We start from the raw sequence: 24,095 nt of genomic DNA on the forward strand, positions 1-24,095 counted from the left end.
GTCCCAGCGACCAGTCAGGAGTGTAATTTTTTTGTAATTTATTTATGTAATGCCTAATTTGTAGGAAGGCAAAAAAGTCTTGCTTGGGAAGATTATATTGCGAGGAGATATTTTGAAATGAATTAATGGATAAATCTGGGGATAATATTTGTATAATTTGTGAGAGGCCTTTGTCCTTCCATTGTAAAAAGATCCTTTGTGAAAGACCTGGCTCAAAGTCGGGATTTCCAGTTATTGTTAGAAATTCTGTACAGAAGGGATTAACATTGATTTCCAAGCAATATTTCTGCCAGGCCAATATTATGTTTTTGAAGGAGATCAAATTGATGATTTTATTCGGTAATTTAGAAGGTGGACAATGGAAAATAGCTTTGAGATCAAATGGAGCTATCATAGCAGCTTCAAGTTGAATAAATGAAACATATTCTTGTCCTGTGACCCAATTTATTGCAAATTTCACCAGAGCAGCAAGATTATAAAATTTCACATTAGGGAAAGCTAGACCAGCGGCTTCCTTGGGCCGCATCAATTTGCTTAAAGCAATTTGTGATCTTTGGCCATTCCATATAAACTTTGTACAATTTAGATTAAAACTTGTTACATCTGTCTTACGTAAAACAACGGGATGTTTTGAAGAAGATATAATAATTTTGGAAACAATATTGTTTGAATTAACATTACCCTGGCTGTAATGGAGATAGGTAGACTCATCCAGTCTGCTGTTTTCCTCTTGCATTCTACAAAAAATTTAACAAAGTTCTGATCGTACCACTTTAATGGATTTCTGGTTAGAATGATTCCAAGATATTTAATTTGTTGGACCTCTCTAAAGGGGTGTTTAAAGAATAAATTGGACTGGTTTATTTAACCAAAGCAGCTCCGATTTCCCTATAATAATCTTGTATCCTGATATAGAACCAAATCGTTGGATATCAGCCATCAAAATTGGTAGAGTATCTTGTAAGTTACTTAAATACAATAAGACGTCATCAGCATATAAAGACAAAAACTCCTGGCCGCCTATTTGGATACCTTCCAGATGTTTTCTTAATAAAATGGCCAGAGGTTCCAGTAAAAGGTTGAATAGAAGGGGGGATAGAGGGCATCCCTGCCTAGTACCACGTTGGAGTTTAAAGCTGTCTGAGATCACTCCATTTACTATCACTGCTGAAGTTGGTTTATTATAAATAGATTGGATAAAATTAAGAAAATTTCCTAAAAAGCCATATTCCTCTAAAGTAGTAAACAGGTGGTCCCATTTTATATGATCGAAGGCCTTTTCGGCGTCTACAGTTAGGATTGCTGCATTTTCCCCTCTACGGGGTTTTACCTGTCTATACTTGTTCCAATAAAAGTCTAAGATCAACATTGTTTTACGTACGTTTTTGACCGGATTCCTACCGGGCATGAAGCCAGCCTGATTTTCGTGAACTATTTTATGTAAATGGGGTTTCAATCGATTGGCAATTATTGCAGTTAAGAGTTTGTAATCGAAATTGAGTAAAGCTATAGGACGACACATTTTTGGGGTCTTTATCCTTTTCGAGTATTACAGTGATATTTGACGCTGCATAGTTGGGTGAGGGTAATTTTCCTTTATCAAAATAACTATTAAACAAGTTAAATAGGATGGGAGTTACGTGTTCTATGAGAATTCTGTCAAATTCTGCTGGTAAAGCATCTGTGCCATGTGCTTTGTTTAACTTTGTCGCTTTTATCCCATCCATAATTTCCTGCATCGATATTGTACTATTTAGTTGCTGTATAACCTCGTATGGTAGTCTAGGTAACTTCATGTCTCTCCAAAAAGCTTTTTTAAATTCTAAGGGTGTTTACTTTTGAAAAAAAATTATTTTTAATCTCTATACTCATCGTATATCTCTTTGAGTCTACCTTAATTGCCTCAACGTAGTTATTTGATTTTTGCTTCGTAATTCTAGACAAATATTTAGCTGCTCTTCCCCTATAGCCCCCATATAGTGCTTTTAATCGTAATTCTTCTTGCATTACACTTTGTTTAACAAAAAGATCCCTCTGTGTTTTACTGTTTACATAATTATCCCAATTGCATTTTATTGGAACAGCTAGATATCTATATATATAAAAATGCAATGAAGGTTGAACTCCCAGGGCACCGCTAAGGCATCTATCAGCTCTGCCTGGGGATCCCTGGACCGTGACCCGTATTTGGGTAGCTTGAAGTTGAGTCTGGACGCTATGAGGTATATCTCCGGCGTCCCCCATCTGATGCAGATCTCCGCAAACACCTCAGGATGGAGAGACCATTCCACCGGATGAAAAGATTGTCTGCTGAGAAAATCCGCCTCCCAGTTGTCCACACCCGGAATGTGGATTGCTGAGAGCGAACAATTGTGGTTCTCTGCCCATTCTAGAATCCGAGATACTTCCCTCATGGCTAGGGAGCTTCTCGTTCCCCCCTGATGGTTTATGTAAGCCACCAAGGTAATGTTGTCCGACTTGAACCTGATGAGGGGCCAAGCCCTCAGAGCGTTGAATATCGCCCGGAGTTCCAGAATATTTATTGGTAGAGTCAACTCCTCTCGAGTCCACCTGCCCTGTGCCCTTCTGGCACCCCAAACAGCTCCCCATCCTGATAGACTTGCGTCCGTGGTCACAATCTCCCAGGATGGTTTCAGGAAGGATGTCCCCTGGGATAGTTGTCCCGGGCGGATCCACCAAGAAAGGGATTCCCTCGCCCGGATGTCCAGAGATATCTGTTGTGATAGATCTGAATTATCGCCGTTCCATTGTCTCAACATGCATAACTGAAGAGGTCTAAGATGGAACCTGGCAAATGGAATGACATCTATGCTGGATACCATGAGCCCAATCACCTCCATACACCTGGCCACAGATGTCCTTGAGGAGGTCTAAAGGGCAAGACAGTTGGATGCAATCTTGGAAGGTCTCTGACTTGTCAAGAATATCTTCATGGAAATAGAATCTATTATCGTACCCAGAAATTCCACCCTGTTGCCGGGGACCAGAGAACTTCCTTCGTTTATCTTCCATCCATGGGATCGAAGGAGAAGAAGAAGATCCCTAGAGTGATCCTCCACAAGACTGCAGGACGGAGCCTGGACAAGGATATCATCCAAATAAGGGGCCACTGCAATACCTCTGGCTCTCGCAACCGCGAGCAGTGCTCCCAGAACCTTCATAAAGACTCTTGGGGCAGTCGCCAAACCGAACGGTAGGGCCACAAACTGATAGTGTTGGTCCTAAAATGTGAATCTTAGGAACTTTAAGTGGTCCTTGTGGATTGGCACATGAAGGTAAGCATCCTTTAAATCTATTGTCGTCATAAACTGTCCCTCCTGAACTAGGGGCAGAATCGATCTTATCGTCTCCATTTTGAACGATGGGACTGACAAAAACTTGTTTAGGCACTTTAGATCCAGAAATGGACGGAACGTGCCCTCCTTCTTTGGGACCACGAAAAGGTTTGAATAATACCCCAGACCTCTTTCTGCTAGAAGGACTGGGGCGATAACTCCGAGAGAGGGGAGATACCTCATACAACTTAGGAAGGCGTCTCTCTTCTCTGGTCTTGAAGATAGATTTGGCAGGAGGAATCTGCCTCTGGGTGGATGAGACTTAAATCCTATCCTGTAGCCCTGAGTTATGACCTCCAAAACCCAAGGGTCCTGAACGTCTCTTATCCAGACTTGCCCCCTACACGATCCTGAGATGGATCGGGGGCCGCCCCTTCATGCCGATTTTGTCTAGGCGGGCTTCTTACTCTGCTTGGTCTTGTTCCAAGAGTGAGCTGGCTTCCAAGATCCCTTGGACTGCTCGGATTTCGCGACAGGCTGCTGGCGTAGAGACTTGTCCGAACGAAAGGGACGAAAAGTAGAACCCTTCGGTTTATTCTTCTTATCCTGCGGTAGGAAAGCACCCTTGCCCCCGTAACCATGGATATAATAGAGTCTAAACCTGGACCAAAGAGAACTTTTCCCTTGAACGGGAGGGAAAGTAATCTCGACTTGGAAGTCATGTCCGCAGACCACGACTTTAACCACAGAGCCCTATGGGCCAAAACAGAAATGCCTGAAGTCTTGGCATTCAGGCAAATAATCTGCATATTTGCATCACAGATGAACGAATGAGCTACCCTTAAGGCCTTAATTTGTACCTGTATCTCTTTGAGGGGGGTCTCCACCTCGACCATAGCTGAGAGAGCGTCACACCAATAGGTAGAAGCTCCAGCCACTGCAGCGACTGCTGCTGCTGGTTGAAACACGAACCCCTGTGAGTTGGAATATCTTCCTTAACATGGACTCCAATTTTTTGTCCATGGGCTCCTTCAACAAAGAGCTATCTTCGAGCGGGATAGTTGTTCACTTAGCGAGAGTGGAAATAGCACCATCCACCTTAGGAATGTCCCCCCACAGCTCGAGCTGTGAATCCGGAACGGGGAAAAGCTTTTTAAAAGAAGAAGAGGGGGAAAATGACAAGCCAAGTTTCTCCCATTCATTCTTAATCATTTTAGCCATTTTAATGGGAACCGGGAAGGTCTGTAGTTCCACCCTGTCCTCGTAAACCCTATCTAGTTTAGGGATCGAAGGTTCCTCCGGCAATTTCGGCTCCGGAACCTCTAATGTAGCTAGCCCCTCTTATAGCAGGTAGCGCAAATGCTCCATCTTAAACTTGAAATCTGGCTCCTCTGAAGACGGAGGCCTAGATGTCGCCGATTCCGACCCCGAAAGAGCATCCTCCGAAGAGATGGAGTCGCCTTCATCAGCAGATAATCTGTCAGAGACATCCAGCAGAGTCGATGACCCCTGGTACGGATAGCTATGATTCACCTTTCGCTTGCGCTTAGAAGGGCGTGGATGGGCATTGAAGGCCGCAAACACCGCCGTCTGTAGCAAATTCTGGCGGGCAAAAGGCACCTCCCGCAATAAATTGCGATCGGCCTGGGGAGCTGCATGTGCAATTGGAGATGAATGTACGTAGGGAGCACTCCTAGTGGGACGTAGAACCCTCAGAGGTGGACGGCTCAGTTGTACTAAATGCCTTATTCTTTTAAACTATTGCAATCTTATCAAAGCATGTGGAACAGAGTTGAGCAGGCGGATCAACCGGAACCTCCTCACAATAGACACAGTTGTTAGGTTTAATTAAAGAGGGAGTACCCTCTAACATATCAGAGTTCTCCATAGCTTGCGCCTTTATTACGGACTAGATATAAACTAAATGGCACCTTTATATCTCAATGGCCAGGACACTCACCAACTCCTATGACCCGGACAACAGAGAAAACGCTTTGTCTCCTGCAACCACCGGTCAAGAAGAGGAAGTTGACAAGGCCACACCCGTTCACATGGAGTGCCATGCAGGAACCGCCCCTGCCTAAAGAGAAAACGTGCCAAAAAAAGCTGCGCTGATATCTCAAAAACCTAACTGTTCCACATGATAGAGCCTCATCTCACACATGTCGCAGCATAAACACAATAAACAGTAGACAACATAGTGTACAAATCCCCTCCCCCTGTTCAATAACCTCCATTCCTGGGGTATTAACCATTGATTCTATACAGATAAAAGGAGACACACTGTGACCCTGTCTTCTTACATTATCATATGTATATAATGAAACGATCTTACCAGAATCTACGACGTGGAACAGGAACACAGCCTTTCAAGTGTGACAGGTTAGTAGCGTCGCTCCTGACATGGACTTGAGAGCAGAAACCAGGCAGCGAAACTTGTCAACGTTGATTGCTTATGGAGCTGTTAATCTGAGTCGGGATGGTTTCACAGAAAGACTCTCCCTGCATCTCCGGACTCTAACTTTCACTCATGCTCTCACTGAGAGGCTGACAGGACTACTTAAAACTCCAGTCCTATTGCGAAGAGTACCTCCCTCCATAAGAGACTACTCCGATCTTCCGACACTTCTCTGCTAACCTCCTGTGACAAAAGGCAAAGAATGACTGGGGGATGAGGGGAGTGGGGGGGTATTTAAGCCTTTGGATGGGGTGTCTTTGCCTCCTCCTAGTGGCCAGGTTCTTAATTCCCACAAGTAAATTAAATTACTCTCCTCCAATTCAGATGGAAATACACTGCTTGGAAATTATCCATTTTACAGATATTATTGGGCATACACAAAGAACAGACACAAAAGCATGTCAACCAAATGAACACATTTAAATATCATAATTATCAAGTATAGAACAACTAAGATAATTAATTCAAACCCTTGCAAGTTTGTTTTTGCACATGGGACTCAGTACACATGTACTAAGTAGTGTATTCTGCTTTGGAGCTCTTGCAGTGCTTTGCAACCTCTGCACCTGAGATTGCAGAGATAAATTTCCCCAAACTAGCTTGTTCAGGGTGACTGACAGGTAGCGCAAGATCAAGGGGTGAAAATGCTTGTGCAATTCTACATGTGGGCAGCGGAAGTACAGTGTCCGCTGCAAAGATAGACAGACAAGTTCTGAAGTAGGGAATCTTGTACTCCCAAAGTATAGTACATGGGGCCCATGGTGTTTATATGCCATGTACACACTTCCTAATGATTTTCCTGGCAAACACAGAGGGGGCACTAACAACAGGATTAAAGGTCAAATTGGAAGGACATTATTGCTTTCTGAAACTGGCAATTCACTTCCTGTATAGTTATATGTTATTACTTAAGACCAGAGGTGCCTTTTTGTTCTATTTCACATACATAGGGATTTTTAGTATCCTGGTTTAGCACCACGGTAAGTCATCCCTACAACAGTAATAGTACAGGGCCACTAGAATTAAGTTTTTTATATAGACAGATGCATTCTCAAAAAATATATGGCTTTTATATTATGTGATCTTAAATCGATAAAGCAATGCAAATGAAATAACTCAAGGACTTAAATATAATATTATAGAGAGAGTTCTTTACATAATGGCTGGGGGGAAAACGTGTCTAAATCAACTTTTTTATTGAAAAAATAATAAGGCAGTAAAACTGGCTATTCATTTCACTTGCAGTGTGTACTTCTGAGTGGCTTGGTGTGATAACTTAGTAGCACAGTGTAGTATTCACCAATAGACTCTCTAGTATTGCATAATGACAATGCATCACACAGTGGCATAATTTACCAGTATACAATCATAAAATACAGAGATATCTCAGACACTGGTAACAAGTTATTGCTGCTACATTTTGTTGCTTTTAAAAAATAAACCCAAAACACACTGGCTCATCTTTTAAAGGGTCAGTAAACCCACCAAATAATGTTATATAATTCTGCATATAGTGCAGAATTATAAAACATTAGCTTAGCGCCATCTTTCTAAAGCAAAGGATTGTACAGATATTTTCCTACGAAAATTAATTTTACAGAACGCCGCTCCTGGTTCTACATAGCGGGTCTTTTTTTTTTCTAAGCGCATCTGGCATGCTGTCTAGTCACAGCATGTCCGATCGCGCCATTAAACTTAATGTAGCTCGCTCCCACTACCAGACCAGAGCGGGAGCGAGCTACAGTCAGTTTAATGGGACGATCGGGCGCGCTGTGACTAGACAGCGTGCCCGATGCGCTTAAGAAAAAAACAGACCCGCTCAGTAGAGCCAGAAGCGGCGTTCTGTAAAATTAATTTTCGTAGGAAAATATCTGTGCAATCCTTTGCTTTAGAAAGCTGGCGCTAAGCTAATTTTATATAATTCTGCACTATGCGCAGAATTTTAGAACATTATTTGGTGGGTTTATTGGCCCTTTAAGTCCAATGGGGCACTGCTATTGGTCAGATATTTACTTGCTATAACAGTCTGCCAGGTAGGCACAGCTCTCTCTGAAGGCTGCTTCAAGCACTCCTTTCTCTGGCAATTCTTTAAAGTTTGGATCCATAAGAGCTGCTCTCAGTAATAAGTGAGCTTCACTTAGGAGGTGTATACTGCCCTGGCTCATTACGGTCTCATATCTCTTGCTGTATTCTACCTAGGAAATGAAAGATAAAAAAAGTTAATTATCTGTGTGGTTCACCAAACTCCCAAGTGTTTTAAAGGGACATTAACATCCTTGTTTAATCTACCTGCAAAATGTTTATTAAGGAACACTGAACAACACTGCAGAATAAATTCATTTATTTTGCCTGCTTTTGCTATAAAATATTTCACAAAAAGTGTGATTGTTCCACTTCCTCCAGAAAGGCTGGAGTGTCTTCATCATACTTTAGCATGACAAAATGTATATGACCCTTTAACATTCCACACAAGCTCCTTTATACGTTTACCTAACTTGCCACAGCAACCAGAAACATGGATTACAACAGGCTTTTTACGGGGTCTATCATAAACTGCTCTTGATTTGCAAAGCCTTGTAAACAGTGTTTACAAAATGACAGTGTGAAATTCATTTATAACATTATTTCTGCAATGCAGTGCTTAAAGGGACATTATACACTCATTTTTTTCTTTGCATTAATGTTTTGTAGATAATCTATTTATATAGCCCATAAAGTTTTTTTTTATTTTTTATTTTATTTTTGCTTATTTTTTTAATAAAATTGCTCTGATTTTCAGACTCCTAATCAAGCCCCAAAGTTTTATGAGAATACCGTCAGATACCTACTCCAGCTTGCTCCTGTTTGTGTAAAGGGTCTTTTCACATGCAAAAGGAGGAGGGAGTGTCGTATTTCCCACTTGCAGCGGGCTTTCCAGCTACCTTTTCAAAAGAGCTAAACAGCTTCTAAGTAAGTTTTTAAACAGTTTTATACTGGATTTTTATATAAGTATCTGTGCATCTTATTCTTTATAGTAATATCTATTAGATGCAGTTATATGAAAATTGGTGTATACTGTCCCTTTAAAGGGACACTAAACACTAAACAAAATGCAAGACTAGGCAAGAATAGCTATTGAAGAAAAAGATGTAAAATTTGTATAATTTGTATAAAGAAATGTGCACCTCCACCTTGTAACAAAGTTATCCTAAGTTTAAAAAGCCTGTTTTTATATAATATCACTACTGAAATTAGGGGCACTTATAAGCAAGCTTCCGAAGAGTTCAGCCTCCCTTTAAATTGCTAATATATGCTATGGATTGTATGTCCATTTAAAAGAACATGAAACACATTTCTTTTCTTTCATGATCCAGAGAGAATACAATTTTAAACAATATTCCAATTTACTTGTATTATCTAATTTGCTTCATTCTTTAGGTATCCTTTGCTGAAAAAAATAGCAATGCACATGGGTGAGTAAATCCCACAAGGAATCTATGTGCAATCACCAAGCCTATTTAGATATGCTTTTCAACAAAGGATATCAAGAGAATGAAGTAAATTAGATAATAGAAGTAAATTGGAAAGTTATTTAAAATTACAAGCTTTTTTTAAAACATGAAAGGGAATATTTAGGTTTCATGTCCCTTTAACACTAATAACAAAATAATTACTCCTCCTATCCAACAACAGTACTCCAGAATGATCAGACCAAGAGCACAGCAAAGAAAAAACATAAACTATATACAAGAATTGTATTCTAAGTCAAGGATATTTAAACATTAAAAAGAATACCATTTCTTTGTAGAGATGAATGGTGGGGGTAATGCTCACAGCATACAGATTCCAGCTGGGATCAGTGTCAGCAGGGGGCTTCTTTTTGACACTGCCATAATTTTTAGATCTAAACATAAAAACAAAAACACATTAAGCTCATATGTTTCCAGCATAACAAAACTTAGCAGATAATAGGGTTCAGAGATAGAATAGTGATACAATAAATAAATAGTAGGCAACAAATGTACAGCATTAGTGAACACACACACATATACATATATATATATATATATATATATATATATACATACACACACACACACACACACACACACAGGATAGCACAATCCCACTCGCCAAAGTCCCAAGACCAGGGTGCATAAATCTTCAAATAGAGCACTATGAATATGCACTCACTGGATTTAAAACACAACACTCTTTATTATGTAGTGACGTTTCGGGGCATTCACCCCTTCCTCAGGTGAATGCCCCGAAACGTCACTACATAATAAAGAGTGTTGTGTTTTAAATCCAGTGAGTGTATTTTTATAGTTCTCGTTCTCTCTCTCTCTATATATATATATATATATATATATATATATATATATATATATATATATATATATATATATATATATATATATATATATATAAATATAAAAACACATTTATTTTTTGAAACAAACAAAGGAGGGACAACTTACGTTAACCTTTTGAGATATTTTCCGTTCTCCGGCATATCCTCTATATTTGCCTTTGTAAGAATTATAATGTGATTTTTACAGTAAGCAATAGCTACAAGGCCTATAAACAGCTGCATTCTTAGTGTGCAGATATTCAAGGACACAGGTGGGCATGTCTGCAAATAAAATTAATGTAAAAAGAAAGGGAAACAGAGTCACATTCACCATATAAGAAAGAAAAATCTTTGTTACTGAGTATAACTAGAGTGAGTATTGTTATTAATGACTGACCATTTTGTTTAGATTCACCAGTATCTTATTACTATTAAACATCAGACTATTTGGTACTTATTTTAGATTCAGGGAAATGAAGGAAAGACAGGGAAGGAAGAAAGAGCAAATTTAATGTCAGCATTACACCCTGATTCTGTGACTGGTTTCTTCACCTCATACTAAATCATTTATTTGGTAGTTGCAGAAGAGAGAGAATAATCCCCTGGTCACTGTCATTTAGCAGCTCCAGTGTTTCCCACTCTGAAAATACACACACACAGCAGCATTGACTGTCCCCAAGCTTCAACAACTCGTGGGTATGAACTATTCAACTACCTGCATTGTCACACAATGTGGTTTCATAATAACTGGTCAGAATAATAATAAGATTCCACTGGCTTGTCAAGTACACATTACACTCAGTGTTAATTTGCTGTGCACCAGAAGGTCATTTTAAGTCACTAATATCGCTTTCAGACTGGCATTGGTCAAGCCCTGGCTTAAATCAAAAGTATGAGGTTCCAAGAATGTTTAGCTTTATAGAAGATACAGTTCATAATTTTACTGCCATGATTTATAACACGTAAAGAGCCACTATGATTTTATAACAGACACTTAAAAACCAGAGAGATACAACAACATTACAAAAAAAATAAATTGTAATTTTATCAGAAATTAGTAAAATATTACACTGAAGCTAACACTATGTGCAACAGAAATAGGGAATTCAATAAAAAATTGTTATATATATTTTTTTGCTAGTCAGATATTTTACATTATTACCACTTATCAAAACAATGTTTGATAAGATTATCAGCTGTCTAGAGAAACTTTACCTTCATGGTAGTATCAATATAAGGATCTTCCTCGCGTGCTGCAATGGCACTGCACCTTACAGTGAAACACTGCAAGTTGTTACTGCAAAAGTGGTGAGAGCACAATAGAATTTGTAAGTAATTATTCAGTTTGTCTTCTGCTTCTATACATTTTTATCTATGATCTAAAATCAAATGTTCTTGTAGTATGTATAATAATATCTATAATCTAAAATCAAATCTTCTTGTAGTATGTATAATATGTAGTATGTATAATAATATGTAGTATGTATAATAATATCTATAATCTAAAATCAAATCTTCTTGTAGTATGTATAATATGCAGTATGTATAATAATATCTATAATCTAAAATCAAATCTTCTTGTAGTATGTATAATATGTAGTATGTATAATAATATGTAGTATGTATAATAATATCTATAATCTAAAATCAAATCTTCTTGTAGTATGTATAATATGCAGTATGTATAATAATATCTATAATCTAAAATCAAATCTTCTTGTAGTATGTATAATATGTAGTATGTATACTATTTGGGTTAAAGGGAAATTTAACTCAAGTACCATACAACATAATATTTTTTTATGAAAAAGTGAAATTAATGCTGTTCGTTTTGTCTTTGAAACCAACAGGAAACTTCTCTGTGGGATATGAGTAGATTTGCCGACCCTCCCTTATTTCCAGGGATCTTCCTTACTTTTTTCCTATAGTTTCCCAGGCTCCCTTATTTATCTGCTCTTAGAACATTTTTCTCCCTTATTTTTATAACATATCCAATTTTATTTTAAAACAATTAATATTGTACTCTTATTTATGTAATCATGTTGATGTATCTGACAGTTTAATGTCTTTACCCCACTGAGCCTTAAATGAGAATTAGATTTCATGGATTTGCAGAAAGTTGTTGAATGTATAAAGCTAGACTGTGTGAATGAAGATAATTTGTATGAAGAATTTAGGTGCAACAAACTGTATCAAATTGAAATATAAAGTAATTTTTTCAATAACTACTGTATAATTTGCCTATTTCCTACATGAAATTTGTTGATTCCTTAACCTCACTTACTTACATCAAAAAATGTTGGCAACCCTAGATAGAAGCTCACTATGTTCCTCAAAACATGGATTAATTTTTCATAAAAAATTAAACATATACATTTTTAAATTCCCCGTTTTTTATTGCAAAAATGGAAAGAAAAAAAGCTTTATTTGCGCTTTAAGGTCTGCATTATCACATTACTAGGGGACTTAAAACAATTTTAATTACAAGATTAAGATAATAGAGGATTAATTAAGCTGTGTTTACAGCTTTTCCGGCTATGTAGCGTAGGTTCACATACGTGAGTCTGCTGCCACATATTTAATAAGCAAAAACTGCTTCTTTTTTCCACTCCGCCACCTCAGAAGTGGCGAGAAGAATCACCCTGACACTCGATTGTTTGGGGTGATTGACATTCTGTTCTCTAGAGCAATCGGTTGTGCTGCAGCAGGCGGCGGCATTGTTCAAGAATCATCTTGTGCAATGATAAATTTTGCTGTGCAAGCGGCGATTGCAGACGCACAGGTTCACTACTTGCGAATCTGTCCGCCTGCAGGTATGGTAAATTTACCCTTTACTCTTTGCTTGCTTCAATTGTTTTTTTTTAAATATCCAAGCTTCCCCAACCACTTGCCTTATGTAGAGAATCTAAAGCGGACATGATTTGTTGAAGCCTAAAATAGTGAAAACATGACTCGCTCTCATATCTGTTTAACCCTCCCACAACATATAGCTAATGTCCGACTTGCCGCTGCAAGAACTAGCTCTACCAAGCTGAACACAGCTGGTGATTGACAGGATTGTGCAACACCTACTGCCATTACTCCCAAACAGGACTTAAACTATGTGTGTAACCTTGTTAAATAATGACAGCATGCAGTTTTTGCACTAGAAAATCCCTTTATGTGTTTAATCTCTTTGCAGAGGTCAAGCACAGTTATATGCAAGCAACAACCAATAATAAAATGCTCTAACACCAAAGGGAATTTTCTTTTTTTCTACTTTTATGTTTTGGTTGTGAATCTTATAAAAAAAAATTATTTTGCGTTAGTAAATTGATGTATAGATTATTTGCACTAATAAAATCACTTATTTTAAAAGTAGTTCATTAAAGGGACATGAAACCCAAAAATGTTTTTCATGGATCAGATTTAGCAAACAATTTTTAAAAACTTTCCTTTTTACACCTATTATAAAGTTTGCTTCATTCCTCTGGTATCCTTTGTTGAAGGAGCAGCAATGCACTACTGGGAGTTCGCTGAACACAACGGGTGAGCCGATGACAAGAGGTATATATGTGCAGCTACCAATCAGCAGCTCCCAGTTACACTGCTGCTCCTGAGCTTAAAGGGACACTGAACCCAAAATTTTTCTTTTGTAATTCAGAAAGAGCATGCAATTTTAAGCAACTTTCTAATTTACTCCTATTATCATTTTTTCTTCGTTCTCTTGCTATCTTTATTTGAAAAAGAAGGCATCTAAGCTTTTTTTGGGTTCAGTACTCTGGACAGCACTTTTTTTTTATTGGTGGATGAATTTATCCACCAATCAGCAAGGACATCCCAGGTTGTTCCCCAAAAATGGGCCGGCATCTAAACTTACATTCTTGCATTTCAAATAAATGAGAATGGAGAACATTTTATAATAGGAGTAAATTAGAAAGTTGCTTAAAATTGCATGCTCAATCTGAATCACGAAAGAAAATTTTTGGTTACAGTGTCCCTTTAAACATGCTTTCAAGCAAAGGATACCAAGAGAACAAAGCAATTTAAAATAGAAGTAAAATTGGAAAGTTCTTTAAAATTGCATGATCTATATGAATAATGAAAGTTTAAATTTTGACTTTACTTTCCCTCTAAGCAAGCAGCATATGTGCTAATACACCTTAAATGAAGACGTTAGACTAGTAGTTTGACATCCACAAATGCAGCTATTAAAATGGGACAGTACGATTTCCTCCTAGTAATGACAAAATAGCATGTGATGTAGGAGTTTTGCCAACACAAACATGAAGAATATAATAATAATGACATATGGATAATGAATGGAATCTACCTGGTGATTACATGCAACAACTGAGGAGTCAGGACTGCCTGCTGGGACTTCTCAGGATATTGATAGACAGAGATAAGCTCTGTTCCATTCCCAATTGTGTATAGGAAGCCATTCTGTGGCATTGAAAAGAAACAAAACAAGCTCAGAAATTCTTTGGTGCGAGTTTTGGAATCTGTGGATACATGATTTGCTGTTGGGACAAAAAATAAAAAAACATGAATGTATTTACTATGTTCACTTACATAGTAACAATGAAAAATCACACCAGTCTATAATAATAATAATAATAATAATAATAATGTAAAAGTAAAACCCACATGAACAGACAGACATGGAAAATATACAATTTAAAAAATGATCCCAATCATCAATTTAAAAGCAATATTTCTGTGTATAATGCCCTATTTTAAAGGGACATGATACCTAAATGTTGAAGCACTGGAAAATGATGCAGCATAGCTGTTAGACGTTCCTGAACATCTCTAAATATTCCTCTGTAGCCACATCCCATTGTAAAGGGACTTTAAGCATACAATCAGAATGCTAGTCCCAGGACTTGCAAGGGAGCATGCATCTGGCATGTGCAGGTACAAACATGTTATTTCCCTTCTCAGTTTAAGGAAGTTTACTATGAAATCTCATTCAATTTCAGTGAAATTAGATCACAGTATGTGACACAGCACTGATGAAACTGATTGGCTGTTTTTTCCATCAACATGTAGCTTACAGTAGTTGAAGGGATAACTGTTCATAGAGCACTTACTATTGTGTGCTGAATTTTTTGGAGGTAAAACATCTTGCTTTTTTGCCTAGAGATGTTCAAGTGATGTTTTTTTAAAGTTATGATGCATAACTTTAAAATCATTTAGCATATAAATATTATATCCCTTTAAACAAGAGGTCATCTGCCTCTCTAAGATGTAGCTCCATTAAATCAGTGATCACATGCCCAATAGAACCTACATCATTTCTAATGGTGGGGGAGGGGCTATTATATAGTGCCTATCCCCCTCTTTTTTATTTGAAGGGCATATGACCTTTTATGTGATACAGGGAATTTCCCTCATTTTAAATAAGGGTTTACATCCCCTCTAATTGTCAGGTGATCACTTGACCAAATTAAACTCCAATGCAGTGTTTGATCCCCCCATAAAACACAGAGGTATATGAATCACCTACCTAATGTACCTAAGGGGTGAAATACCTAAAGAAAGCAAAGCAAACAATACCGCTCATGTGAAAGAGAGGATTACGCACTTTCAAATGAGGGGTCACACGCCAAAGTGGCTAATAGATGATTCCCATTGCGCTTTCAAATAATTAGTCCTGTGCCAGTCATAATAATGAGAAACACCTCAGAACATTGGTTCTATTATGGGGGTTTTGACAATTTTTTAGAGACCTTTATTAACACATCACAAAATAAAAGACTTCTCATTTAAAAGAGTCTGGTCCCACAATACAGATAAGGGGTCTGAACTCTGTATAACAGATAGCAATAATAATCACCTAACAGCAACCACTAGTCTCCTTCTGTTAAAGGACCAGAAAACACAGTAGATTTGCATAATCAACAAATGCAAGATAAAAAGACAATGCAATAGCACTTAGTCTGAACTTTAAATAAATAGTAGATTTTTTTTCTGACAATTTTAGTATATTTTTTTCCACTCCCCCTGTACCATGTGACAGCCATCAGCCAATCACAAATGCAAACACGTACCATGTGACAGCCATCAGCCATTCACAAATGCATACACACTTATTCTTGCACATGCTCAGTAGGAGCTGGTGACTCAAAAAGTTTAAATATAAAAAGACTGTGCACATTTTGTTAATGGGAGTAAATTGGAAAGTTGTTTAAAATGGCATGCTCTATCTGAATAATGAAAGTTTAATTTTGATTAAGTGTCCCTTTAATGTCAGGCTTGGAGCCCCATTTTTCTATGAAGTGATAAAACAATAACACAAATCAAAATAAATGGGAACATTGAGTGGGTGTAAAAGAATTTGGTATTTTGTCAAATTCTATATATAGGATGCTTTTTGGTAAACCAATTTTATGTTTGGTTGGGCTTTTTTAATGTATATTTTTGCTATACTGAGCAAGTTTTGACAGTTTGAGTGGTGGGAGCATGAATACTTTGTCAAAGTAGGTTAAAGATCCTGCTGGGAAATCAGAATTTTTTGTAATATAAAAAATGTATCTAACTTTTGTGGTTTGATATTTTATACCTACTCTATTTCTGAATAAACTGCAAGATGGCGCAATAACAAAAAATTAACGCACTTTGTTTTGTCATTTACATTTATAATTTTTTACATAACAATATAGGTAGACAATCCTTTATTTTGGTGTTATAGGAAAGTGAACTGATGCTAAACGTGGGACCATGAGATGTATATTTGTAATATTTAGGAAATGATTACTCCTGTGCTAGCATTTACCATATACTCCCAAGTCGGTTTTTGTTTTTCATATGGTGGGTTTTCCCATATAAAAAGGTATTTTGGTAAACAAGATATTTTGTAAAAATGCTTCTTCTTAAAAAATAAAGAAGTTTAAAAAAACAGCTCTAGCACTTGTCAATTGCAGGGATAGGAACCAGAAGAAAAGGAACGGTGCTTTGTGCTGATTGCAGGAAGTGAGTTGATATGATGAGTGTTTTACCTGTTTTATACATTGGCAGAAGTTGTAGTGAATGTAATCTTGTGTGTTCAACATGGATTCCTTCAGAAAAGTCCGGTGCAAACCGCCTACAAAAATAAATATAAACCTTTGCATTATTCACAAGAACAAATATTTACTATAAATGAAAACATGAGAAATTGTATTTAAAAAACAAAAAAACAAAATTAAAATAACGCTCACATACAGAACATATAAATCTATGTGAATAAATGATGACATAGTAACTAAGGGATTTACGATGTAAAAATACTCATTTTGTTAGAATGGATAGCATGTGGTCTATTTCTACTAAATCTAAATCAGATGTAAAGCAGAGGTCTCCAGCCACATTAAAGGCACAGTATAGTGTAAAATAGTTTTCCCTTAATGTATTTAAACTGACTTGTTATACCAGCTGAACATAAAAAAATATATGAGAAATAGCTTTTTCAGTTTTTTGTGTGTGTATATGACATAGCTGGTTTTGTGCTTTGAAACCACAACCTATTAAAATGTGTTGAGCTTGTAGGTAAAATCAGATCTCTTTACTGCATCACTTTGTGTACACACACATGCTTCCTTATCTTATATATTTCTGTAAACCAAAGCCCAATACTTAGGTGCTGATGGTTGAACATGCCACAAGGCAGCAAAATATTCCAAAGGGATCCTCTGCGATGCTGAGCAAGCCGGCAAAATATTCCAAGCTTCCGTCATCATTGATAAAAGGCCGAATCGCTGAGAAGGGTTTTACTATACAAACAAATGGGTGGCGATGCTGGCAATATATTCCAACTAGTGTCACCACCAACATTGACAATGTATAGTAAATAATTCATTTGAAAAATAACACAGAGTCAAATAAATATACATATTTACCCCAAAGCCGCCACAAGCCCACCAACCACCCCTACTTAACCGCTAAACCGTCACACCGCAATCACTCCTAACCTATTAACCCCTAAACTACTACACCACCAAAAGCCCAATGCCAACATGCCTACTCTACTTAACCCCCTAACAGCAAAAACTAATATTAAAAAAAAAAACTACCAAAAATAAAAAACAGTAAGGCCTATCCTAAAACTAAAGTCTCCTTAAAAAAAAGCCCACCCCAAAATAAAGCCTATACTAACACTATAACCTACTCTAAAAATTGCCCTGAAAAGAGCATTTTGTAGGGCATTAACCTACAGTGATTTAGCTCTTTTACTTGGCAAAAATAAATCCCTATTCTAAAACCAAAGTTACCCCCCAAATAAGATCAAAAGCCCATCTTAAAAAGCCTAAAATAAATATTGCCCTGATAAGAGCATTTGGTAGGGCATTGCCCTAAAGTGATTAATAGCTCTTTTACTTTAAAAAAAATATATATTTTTAGGATATTGTTTTTATTTTAAATTAGGTTTTTTTTTTAGGATAGGGCATTGCTTTTTCTTTCAGGGGTTTAATTACAGTTAGGTATGCATTATTTGAAGTGTTCCAGCACAGAAATCTCTTTTTGTTTCAGTGAATGCACTTTCTGTGCTGTGTACACTTTAAACACAGTCGGCGGACTTTTGATGACATAGTAATCCCCATTATATCGTATGGGAGAAACATTTGGCAGTTCGCATGCCAGCCCCTTTGTTTAGAATATATCGACAGGTCGACAGACTGCAAGCCTGGCGAACCCAAGCAGGCAGTTTCTCATTGGTCTGTCAATGTTTTGAAAATCAGAGCCTAAGAGAGAACAATAGAAAATTAACATTTTCATACTTGCGTCTTCAGCACCCCACAGAGCATGTGTAATTTCTTCTGCTGGTTTTGTCAATAGCCTATACAGTACTTAAGTATAGAAACTTTCAGTATAGGTAGGGAAAACACAGGCTAAATGAGCGGTTTCAAAAAATAAGAGTAAAAGGAGCTACGCTCCAGCAGGTAAAATGGATCATTGGGAACAAATTAAAGCGTTTTCTATTATAAAAAGGCATTAAGTTCATTGCACTCTAGCAGGGAACTGAGCATAGCATATGTAGAATACAAATCCTCTGGCTTTTATGTAAGGTGATAATCTGCATTAAGGTAAACTAATAACATGCACTATAATCAAATGTATTTAACATTAAACAAATGTTCTCTTCCAACTGTGTGTTTAAAGGGAAAAGAACCCCAACATTATTCTTTCATGTTTCAGATACAGTGTAAAATAAATAAATAATAAAAACGTTCAAAACTTATCTTTAATATCAAATTAGTTTAATTCCCTGTACATCACTAGATGGTGCTTGTTTTTTTTAATTGTGCGTTGTCGCAATATTACAGGAGGCCTGTAAGAGGGAGGGAGGGTATAATAGACTTACGCTATTATAGGCAGGAAAGCCCTTAACGACCAGCGATTTACAGGGTACGTTGTGGTCATAAAGGGGTTAAGAGAATGTCTAGGTAGTTAGTGTGTCTAGAACACTATAAGGAAGCAATTTTACAAGAATACTTTAATAATGTTATACATTGTGCAAACACTGCTGTCATCTAGTGCTCAAAAGTGTATAACTGTTAAAACCATTCTTGCAAAACTGCTGCTATAAAGTTTTCCAAACACGTGCACACTGTCTACCTAGGTATTCTCTTCAACAAAAAGTGCCATGAGAACAAAGTGAATGCGCCAATAGAAGAAAGTTTGCATCTTTTAAATTGTATGCTCAATCTGAATCATGAAAATTTTTTTTAGAGTTTCATGTTCCTTTAATCCTGCAAAGAAGATAAATATAAAGTCCTGAACCCGGCTAGCTCTTGAGCGGTTCCTGGACAGGACATGACTGCTGACAGCATCAAGTGTTTGTCACCCTTGATTGCTTCATTGACTGTGTCTTGCTCACAAACAGCAATGCATTGCACCTTCAATTTTATAAAATAAGGATATCAAACCATAGGGCATTATTTTGAATCTGATCCCTAGTAATCATGCATAGAATAGTCTAATGCAAAACATTAAATACCCTAATTTGTTATAGCGTGTTTGTTTTGCATTAGAGTCCATTGCTACTATGTGTTTAACCCCTTTTACTGAAACAGAATATATACTTCAGAACAGACTTCAAATGTGCTACATTTTTCCAGGATACAAATAACTGCTTTTAGGCAGTGCATGAGCATAGGTGTGTCAGAGAATTACAACAAAAATAATTTACTACAAGATCACACAACCTGACACTATGCATATGCCAAGATTGACAGCTACATGTGTATGCCTTACTTTACCTATGTGTTTACGTTTTGTAGGTGTTAAAATACACAGTATGTGACGGTAATGTAAACCTGCATGCTCAAACACAGTGCTCAACAAACTCCGGAGCCTAGGTGCCCATGGCGCCTGGTTTTGTGAGTCCTGAAAGTCTGCCAAAACTGTCCTGTAGTCTGCTATGGTACAATACCAAGGGGGTGTACCTGAAATGACATTAACTGCAAGAGCCGCTATTAAACAGTAACAGGGCCCATAATGCTTTAGAAATGTACAGTTGCTGTTAAACATCAGTGCTGGTGGTCCAGCTTAGTACAGGTCTGCAATGCAATGTACTCAATGTCTCTCTGCCAACAGATCTGGTGCCTTGCGGTACTACTTGGTGCATTATTTTCCCAGCAATGCCAATCTGCCTGAAGTCCCAGTAATATTCTGCTGATTAAGGCCCAGCAATGACAGCAAGACTTGAACACTTACAGACAACAGCTGCTTTCTAGATAATAAGCCTGTTGCTTCATCACGCTACCCACACTATTAGTTTACAGTAAATACAGTAAAGAACAACCTAAACAGAAACATCCAATAGTACAAACAAGCAGTTAACAGTGGCCTGTCAAAAACAACACTGAGCACGTGCACAAAAAACTACCAAGTGAACGGGCACGTGAGCTGGGGCACTGTCGTGCATGCAGACTATGTCTTTGCAAAATTTGGTGTCTTCAGTGTCACCAGTTGTTAAACTTGTTAAACTGCGCTCAATAGCTAGCAAAACCTTCCCCAACTGGTTAAGTACAGTATGTTGTTTTATTGCACTTCGCTTTATTGCTCTTTTTACAAATGGAAGGTTTGTGGCAACCCTGTGTCGACCAAGTCTATCGGTGCCATTTTTCCAACTTATACACATAAATACACAAATATACACACCTATATGTACACTCCACCAGCAAAAAGATTACAACTCCCTGAAGGCTCAGATGATGGTTAGCATTCAATAAAGTATTTTTAATTAAGGTGTGTACAGCGTTTTTTTTAGACATAATGCTACATAAGACTACAATATAGTGTAAATATAACTTTTATATGCTGGGAAACAAAACAAAAACAAATTAGTCTGACTCACTTTATTGCTATATTTGCTTTGTTGCGGTGGTCTGGAACCAAACCTGCAATATATCCGAGGCACACCTGTACATTGCTGAGATGTCTTTTAACCCCCCCAGATTTATGATTTACTGTCCCTACAGCCTCACAGGGTGCATAAACTGCCTCCCTATGACCCAGTTTAATTTTGTCAAAGCTCTGCTCTGTAGCCTTACCAGGTTTATAAATGAACAGACTGCTTAGTACCATGTAAAGCTGTGCATTTTTCCTCCCAGGGTCCCTGTATTTAAAGCCGGCCTGGTGGCTCGGCTGCTTGCTGTGCTCTGCTACCCAGTGCTGAGTGGCACTCTGTGGAATTTTTCTTTAGTCTAATTCTAAGTCCCTGCACGGCCTCTTTTACAGGGACCAACACATTAACTCTTTGCATTAGCTAGCAGCAGAGCTTATTAACCATTTGGTTATACCACACATTTATGGCGTCAATTATTGTAATGTGAGTGACAGAGAAGGGGTTAATAATCACTTTGGTCTATATGGGCGCCATATCTGCATGTAAGTCTATTATATATAATTCCAAACAGAAAAAACAGCAGCACTTAAAGAGGAATCAGAGGGCTAATATAAAAAATATTCCATCTTTATTAGACATCCATTTAAAAGCCGTACAAGGTTAGCAAACACCCTGACTAGTTTTGTGCTCCATTGAGCACTTAATCATAGGGTAAGTTTGCTAGGTGCACACTCCCTATTTAAAGGGAAAGTGCACCTGTTAATAAATCAATTCATCAATTAAAAAAAACAGTACAATAGTATCTAAAAATGTATACAACAAAATTGTTAGTTCTTAAATACAAATGCTTTGACACTGGAAAACAAGAACAATAATAAATAAAAATGAAAACATTGATCATATAATGAAACAAAAACCTATTTAGAATTTATGTGAAGTATGCTAAATATGTTATATATGTTATTTGTATTATTTGTGGAAAAAAAGCTTCTGAAATACCATCATCAGTTATACCAATGACATCAAAAACATCAAAACTGATGTAAAACCAGAGAATATATATACCATATCATCCATATATAAATGTACCCACACTTATTTAAAAAACAAGTGTTACAAAAATTAGATAAAGTAATCATTGGTTGAAAAACATATAATAAATAACCTATAATAATTCATTACTTCATTAACACAAAGAACTAAAAAAAAAAACTAAAAAAAAAAAAAAAATCTATCTATTATATATAAATAAATCATTCTGTGTCCTGAATTTGGAACACATTTTTTTGGTCTACAATGTCCCTTTTACGCCTATGTCTAAAACATGAAATTATTTTTTAATCACTGAGGCTGCATAGCATTCAAACTGCATATAGTATGTGCAGCATGAGGTTGTGTAATCTTTTACAACACATCTCTACCCGTATGCAATACCCATTTAACCCTTCTGGCACTTGTACAAGCAAAAGCAACGTCTTAATCCCTGCTCGATGTCTATTCAGAAGTACTGTATATAATTTCGGTTTTGTTTAATAGGGCTTTCATTCCCCCCCCCCCCCCCCCCCATAGGCCTTGCACTTAATAACCTTTAAAAAAAGATCAGTTGGGCGCACCTAATTTAAGAAGGATAGACACTTCTGTAATACATTTAAGTGACATTTAAAGGGGCAGTGTTAACATCCCAAATTGTCATTTGCATATATTCTAAATGGTTCACCAAAACAGGCAAATAGAGAATATTTTTTTCCATCCTCCCTCTTGTTTATAAAATTGATTTTTGCCAAACAAAGATACTGCTAGGAACTGGGAATAATGTTCTTAAAAAATTTAAATAGAACATATAAAATTCTTTTTTGTTTGTTTTTTAAATTATTTTAACCTAGTGAGAGAATTCTTTGTCTTTCACATCCCAACACAATTAATTTCATCACACTACACTGTTTGAAAAACAAACAGCAATTCCAGAAAAGCACACATTTCACAGCAAACTACAAGATTTTGGTTAACAATTTTACTCAAACATTTTAGTATCTGAAGCTCCCAACGAAACATGATCTGCCTATGGATTATATGCGAGGTATTAAAGGGACACTACACCCAAATGCATGCAATTTTAAGCGAATTTCTAATTTACTCCTATTATCAATTTTTCTTTGTTCTCTTGCTATCTTTATTTAAAAAGCAGGAATGTGGTGCATAGGAGCCGGCCCATTTATGGTTGAGAACCTGGGTTATGCTTGCTTATTAGTGGGTAAATGTAAGCCTCCAATAAGCAAGCGCTATCCATGGTGCTAAACCTAAAATGGGCTGGATGCTAAGATTTACATTCCTGTTTTAAAATAACGATAGCAAGAGAACGAAGTAAAACTGATAATAGGAGTAAATTAGAAAGTTGATAAACATGTCATGCTCTATCTGAATCATAAAAGAAAGAATTTGGGTTTAGTGTCCCTTTAAACAGAATGTTTTATTTTAAAACATATTGTGTAGCTGCTCCCTGAAAAATATGCTAGATTATCCCTAAAAATGTGACACATGACCCATATCATATATCGGAGCAAGTCACATGCCTATGCCTTTGCTGGCTGCATGTGTGGAAAGCTTGGGACAGTAGGTGACCTCAGCATATGGGGTAAATATATTAAGCTGTGTTTGCAGCTTTTCTGACTACGTGGAGCAGGTTTGCATAAGCAA

At 37.1% G+C, this 24,095-nt stretch overlaps 1 protein-coding gene across 2 annotated transcripts in view; it reads right to left on the reverse strand.

Moving 5' to 3' along the window:
• HPS3 (HPS3 biogenesis of lysosomal organelles complex 2 subunit 1) overlaps window positions 1-24,095 on the reverse strand; it is a 178,374-nt gene that overhangs the window by 147,155 nt on the left and 7,124 nt on the right. For both annotated transcript variants that reach the window (XM_053709994.1, XM_053709993.1), the window contains exons 5-10: window positions 17,071-17,156; window positions 14,400-14,589; window positions 11,303-11,384; window positions 10,215-10,369; window positions 9,529-9,637; window positions 7,768-7,949 (exon numbers count right to left, since the gene is read on the reverse strand). In XM_053709994.1, the coding sequence (XP_053565969.1) occupies window positions 7,768-7,949; window positions 9,529-9,637; window positions 10,215-10,369; window positions 11,303-11,384; window positions 14,400-14,589; window positions 17,071-17,156 (804 nt within the window). The remainder of the gene's footprint in view (window positions 1-7,767; window positions 7,950-9,528; window positions 9,638-10,214; window positions 10,370-11,302; window positions 11,385-14,399; window positions 14,590-17,070; window positions 17,157-24,095) is intronic.

Source organism: Bombina bombina, chromosome 4 (genome assembly GCF_027579735.1).
Source record: "Bombina bombina isolate aBomBom1 chromosome 4, aBomBom1.pri, whole genome shotgun sequence".
Classification (NCBI taxonomy): Eukaryota; Metazoa; Chordata; class Amphibia; order Anura; family Bombinatoridae; genus Bombina; species Bombina bombina.